Here is a 6,000-nt window from a genome sequence, read left to right as displayed (position 1 = left end):
GGCCCCGCCCCTTCCCCCTGCCCGGCCCCTTCCCCCTGCCCGGCGCCCCCGCCCCTCCCACGGCTCCCGCTCGGCGGCGGCAGGTGAGGATGCGGCTGGGCGGGCGCCCCCGCGTCGGTGGGGCTGGCGGCCGCTGGGGCTGAGGACGCTGCCATGGCTTTGCCGGGCGCCGGGGCGGCGGCGGCCGCCGGTGGCGGGGGTCCGTGCCCGCTGTGGACGGCGCTGTACGACTATGAGGCGAGCGGCGAGGACGAGCTGAGCCTGCGGCGGGGGGACGTGGTGGAGGTGCTGTCCCAGGACGCGGCCGTGTCCGGCGACGACGGCTGGTGGGCGGGGAAGATCCGCCACCGCCTCGGTATCTTCCCCGCCAACTACGTGACCCGCCAGCCCCGCGGCGGGGCGGCGGCAGGGGGCGGCGGTGGCAACGGGCGGGGGGACCCGTCGGGGAGCCTGACGGAGATTGACTTCCAGCACCTGGAGCTGCAGGAGATCATCGGCGTGGGGGGCTTCGGGAAAGTGTACCGGGCCACCTGGCGGGGCCGCGAGGTGGCCGTGAAGGCGGCGCGGCAGGACCCCGACGAGGACATCACGGCCACGGCGGAGAGCGTGCGGCAGGAGGCCAAGCTCTTCTCTATGCTGAGGCACCCCAACATCATCGCCCTGCACGGGGTCTGCCTGCGGGAGCCCAACCTCTGCCTGGTCATGGAGTTCGCCCGCGGCGGCTCCCTCAACAGGGCCCTGGCCGCCGCCGCCGCCCCCGGGACCGGGGCCGCCCGCGGGGTCCGCCGCATCCCCCCACACATCCTGGTGAACTGGGCAGTGCAGATCGCCCGCGGCATGCTCTACCTGCACGACGAGGCCATCGTCCCCATCCTGCACCGGGACCTCAAGTCGAGCAACAGTGAGTCCCGTCCGGGGAATGGAGGGGGCGGGGGTGAGGAGGGGCCTGCGGGCCGTGAGGCGGCAGCCAAGGGGTCCCCGGGCCCTCTGCCTGCCGCGGCCGGGCTGCAGCGCGGCGCAGGGCCCTCCTCGCCTGAGGCGGCCCCGGCGTGGTGGCGCTGGCCGTTGCCGTGGCCGCGGTGCGGGGGCGGCCCGCTCAGGAAACGGACCGCCGGGCCCGGTCCGGGAGTCCCTGTGTTCGCCGGGAGATGGGTGTCACAACTTGGGCACCCTCTTGCCAGAAGGTTGGGCTGGCGGCGGGTTAGTTGCCGTGGGGGTGAGCCGGTTACGGACTCGTGGTGGAAAGGTGGGGAGAAGAGGGTTCCCCCCTGCAAGGCACACAGAGCAAAGTCCTGTCCTCTCCGACCAGAGCTCGCTTAAAAGCAAAGCGGGATAAAATCCTGTGCGCGACCGCAATTGCAAGTCCACGGAACTTTTTTTACTTGGATGTGTCCTGTAGTCCTAACTTTTAAAAGCTACAGTAAAACAAGTGTCTTGGAAAGGTCTAATACAGGTATCGCTTCTGTTTAACTGCCTAGCAATTATATGTGTTTCTATTTTTCATTGCACGGATTTGGCATTGCTGGAATTCACTTACTTAGCGAACACTGAGACAGAAGTGTCAGTAGCCAGTAGAAACTCTTGTGCATTTGCCAGATTTGTTTTCAGCTGTCGGCATGTACAGAAGCACCAGAAAGAGTGAGGGAGTTGGTCAGTTCATGTCTGATAGATCCTTGGTCCATCTGTTGATAGAAGAGCATCTAAGATTTTGGCAGCTGTGGTGTTGTAAGGCTGGTTTACTAGAATAGAGGTGTTTATGACTTGCCATTATAGTTGTGTTTTGAATTGGTGACCTGAAAGTGGAAGTCTGTGTGCTTCCATAAACTCCTGAAGCCATCTCTACACTTTCCTTTCTGTTCTGAATGGGCCAAATGTTCAGGAAGGTGTTACTCCATTTTTCCCCCTAGTTAAGACTCCTTAAGTAGTCCAGCAGAAATAAAAAAGCTTCATTCAAGTTTGAAGCACTTTGTTTAAAAGGCCTTTGCAGCATGTCTTGAAGGTCATCATGCATGGGTTGTTAAGACAAGGCTCAGTCATGGGACTGTTCCTGAGAATACTTTCACTATTTGTTTGATAAAGAAAGGACCTAGCTCAGCTACATTTGTGGTTCTGTTTGTAGCCCAAGATGATGAACTCTTGGAATGTACCTTTAGGGTTTTCTAGCAATTTGTCTGTATGCAGTTTGTGCCCTCCTAGTTTGCAGCTCTGTTCAGAGTGAGCTACTGTAGTTTGAGTATTTTATGGCTTTCCTTAGACACAGTGGGTTGCTGCATGCTAGCCTCCTAAGGTGACAGTGTCAAAGTCTGTATCTGAAATGAATTCATAACCCTGTAAGTGGGTTAGTGTAGTGGCTAGAGCTGCGTTGGTGATTGCTGTGCACTGATTACCATTATCATCTCTGTGTATGTGGATAATGACAGAGCATTTTAAAAATAGGCTTTTGATTATAATCTCAGTGTATGTGCCTGTTCACTGCTTTTGTTACTAACTCCTGTTGCACATGCGCTTTTTAGCTACTTAGTTTTCTGACCCGTATTCTTAATCTTAGTGAAGCTTGAAGACAATATTGAATATGCTAAATGGAATCATGTCTCAATCATCCAACTAAATGATAACCTTGGAAGACAATGGTACGCTAGTGGTACAATATACTATAGTAATTAAGTTTGACAAAATGAATTTAAAATGACTGCAACTCCTGACAGTATCCCCTGTTCTGTTAACTCATCTGTTCATGGAAAATTTCACTTCATTCTTTTACTATAGTCTTTTTCCAGTCTTACATAGCGTGAGTGGAAAGCTGCTAGGGTTGACTGATCGATAGTAGCAGTTCAGCAGAGGCCATAGCTGCAGACAGGGATCTGGCAACGCCCATTCCTTAACTTCTCATTGCTGCTTTCCATGGATTGCTAGCGGTGGTGGTGTAGTGCTCTCCATTAAGCAGCTCTAGGTAGTATACTAATGTATCAGTTTTGTGATACCTTAGCTATTTTCCTTAAGAAGGAATTTTGCTTCCTTGGACAACAAATGGGAAGAATGACTGCCCTTGATATGGCATGGTAAGGGATGCTTACCAAATTATTTCCTTAGCAAATAGTCAGGAAATAATTTTTCCGGTGAGGGTAAGGGAGCCCCTTCCACCAATATATTTGATCAAGAAAGGATGTATGTCTGGGCTTGCAGTTTGCAGACGATAGGGAAAGCAAGCATCTTGAAGGCAAGTGTGTTATTTCTCTCCAAGCAATATTATGGAGTTGGTATCTATGGGACAGTGTATCTAGTGTGGTTTTGCTGATGCCAAATTGACACAACTGGAGAGAAGGTGCCACAAACAGAAGAGCCATGAGAGCAGTGGAGTTTTGTTAAGACGAATGACAACTTAGGTTTGCATGCACAAGTTTCCTTGGGCTCCTTTTGGGAGGTGGGAAAAGGTTTTTGCTTCTGCCAAAGCAAGAAAAGGAAAATAAGTAGATATGCAAATGTTTTCTATATTGAGAAGACAAACTATCAAACTTGGGTGTGAGGGATGAACAAGGAAGTAAGGGGTAAGTCTCTTGAGTTTTGTTGGTGGCAGAGTTTCTTCAATTCTGGAGTCCGTGTAAAATTAAAATAAACTTGATATTTAAAGGTTATTCGTAAGTAGACAAGACAAAGGTGTAAAGAATACTTTGAGTCTTAGATATGTGTGATAAAATGAAATGTAGTAATCTTTCCCTCTAATGTTGATTTGCAAATTGTGGGTGCTTTGTAAAGCCTTCTGCAGGTGACATGGTGAGAAGTTTCTCTGAAAAAGAACATGGTCTATTCTGAGAATGTCTTCGTCATAAGCAGTTCTTAGATTTACTTTATAGATTAAGGAGATAATCTAAAATTAAGGGTTAAGAGGTGGACTTTACCTATCTAGACTCTGAAGAAAAAATTTGAAATAAAATTTGATGTTTTTCAAACCTTAATGGATAGTCAAGGAATTCTGAAATAAATGATACTTTGACTGAAAAGCAGATATCTTTAAAATTGTCAAAATACGTGAACATTCTTAACTGTACCTCCTGGGTACAAACTTAGTCTTGATTAAGTGTGGCAGCTGACTATGAAAAAGTTAAGTTTTACTGAAAACAAAAAAATGAATTCATCTACAAGACTGGACACTAATAGTTACATGTGTTTTAGCACATCTCAGCTGTTTTGCTGACTCTTCGAAAGGGCAATTTTTGTTCTCTGGCGGAATCAAATTGCTTTCTTCTGGGCAAAGATCCCCCATTAGTTAGGAGACCTCTGGTTGGTTAGGGGCTCTGTGAAGCCTTTCCTGATTCTTTTTTAGTATTCTGAAGAAAGCTAGTAATATATTCAGATAAGAGTATGCAAAGTTTTTCCTTTCTGAAGTCTAGTGTAAAGAAAGCAGAGGTTCATGTTTCTGGGATTGGTTAAGGACTGTGCAGTACTTCTGCCTTAAAAAAAAAAAGCGCACCTTATCTCTAGTGCAGCAGCTTTGCGTACTTGTAGGAAACATTTCAAAAAGTTCAGAATATCTATCTTACAGCATAGACCTATCCGTGAATACAAAGTAAAGCATAAAGTTGATTTTATGCAGATTACATGTACTAACACAATACTGATAAAGTACTCTGTACTCATTTGTTGTAGATGGATATGTGAGCAGGATTCAGTTTGCTATGGCTTTCACCAGCTCCTCCAACATCCCAGGATCCTTTGCAGTCCTCAGCTCTCTGAAGTGTGTTGACTTTATATTACTTTTTGAAATTGTCAAGGACAGCTTGAGTTTCAAGGATTTGTTGAATAAGGGCATGGATGTGATAATGCTAATGAGAGCAATATTTGAAATCTGAAGGAATCAAACATACAAGAGAACAGTGAAACTGCAATTGGGCAATCCACTTTAATGTGACGTTCTTCAAACTAGTCCCATGAAAGATGGTCAGAAAACAGAAACCATTTGGGTTTAAAACCTCAAAAGGAAGTGTGATGTGGTTTGACAGAACTGTTGAATCAGCTGCTTTTGGTGAGGGAAGGTATCCTGGAGCTTGAGAAAAGCAAGAACAAATTATCTCTGGTTCTTTGCTCTTACAGGTTATTTGCAGCGGAATTGCGCAAGTTGTGCTGTTAAACATCTTTACAATAAGCTGGATAGGTTTTCAAGAACTCATGGAAACTACTTTCCCTCTAACTTTTCCATCTAACAATTTTAGGCTAGCTGTTAGGGGAGAGGAGGAGAAACTAGAGTTATGCCTATGTGCCATCTTCTGAACTGGTTTTATTTATTCTGAAATCACTGGGGTGCATAATTTGTCTCTTGGCTCTGTTTTGAAGAGGGAAGACTTGCTCACATCACAAGTAGAGCTGTAAGGATTGCTTAGTTCTTACTAAATGCTTGAAAATTCAGCATTTTCTAATGTACAGTTACCAAGAAAGTTAAAAATTAAATTATATTACAATTGTCCTTGGTAGTTTTGAGGCAGAAGAGAGACAGCCTCTCAGCAGATTTGAGCTTCAACCTAACTTCCTTTGTCTGCAAAATAAAGTTTCAAGATGTCCTTTAATGTCAGTGAAACTTGGAATTGTCTCTGTCAATAGCACTGTGCCAAATACTGCTCACCTGGTATATTGTAATAAAACTCAAAAAACTGATTTTCTACCTGTATGTGTTCTGCACATCCCTCTCCTCCTCATGGTGCTCTCATTTGTGGAACTTCTGCTCTTCCATTCTCTTCCTTATTCCCAGCGACCCTTCTGGGCTAAGCCTGACTGTCCCAGGGTGCCCACCTCCAGTACTGGGTCACTCCTGCCACCTCCTATAGCAGGCTGCATGTGCTGTAGCTGGTGTGAAACTGTTTATGTTGCCTGGCTAGCTGCTAAGCACCTACTGGCTGGCCTCTCTGAGGTCTGGAGAGGAAAGAACACTTTTTTTCTGGCAGAACTAACTGAAGTTCCTCTTCCGTAAGGCAGCTGACTTTCGTGAAACCCATAGGAACCATATCTCTG

At 47.1% G+C, this 6,000-nt stretch overlaps 1 protein-coding gene across 3 annotated transcripts in view; it reads left to right on the top strand.

Moving 5' to 3' along the window:
- Positions 1-6,000, top strand: part of MAP3K21 (mitogen-activated protein kinase kinase kinase 21) — a 40,622-nt gene continuing 34,622 nt past the window's right edge. For all 3 annotated transcript variants that reach the window (XM_063329030.1, XM_063329029.1, XM_063329028.1), the window contains exon 1: positions 1-901. In XM_063329030.1, coding sequence (XP_063185100.1) covers positions 154-901 — 748 coding nt within the window. In that variant the 5' untranslated portion in view covers positions 1-153. The remainder of the gene's footprint in view (positions 902-6,000) is intronic.

The sequence above is a fragment of the Chroicocephalus ridibundus genome, chromosome 3 (genome assembly GCF_963924245.1).
Source record: "Chroicocephalus ridibundus chromosome 3, bChrRid1.1, whole genome shotgun sequence".
Taxonomy (NCBI): domain Eukaryota; kingdom Metazoa; phylum Chordata; class Aves; order Charadriiformes; family Laridae; genus Chroicocephalus; species Chroicocephalus ridibundus.
The sequence above is the reverse complement of the archived record's forward strand: the minus strand, read 5'-3'. Positions and strand labels throughout refer to the sequence as shown.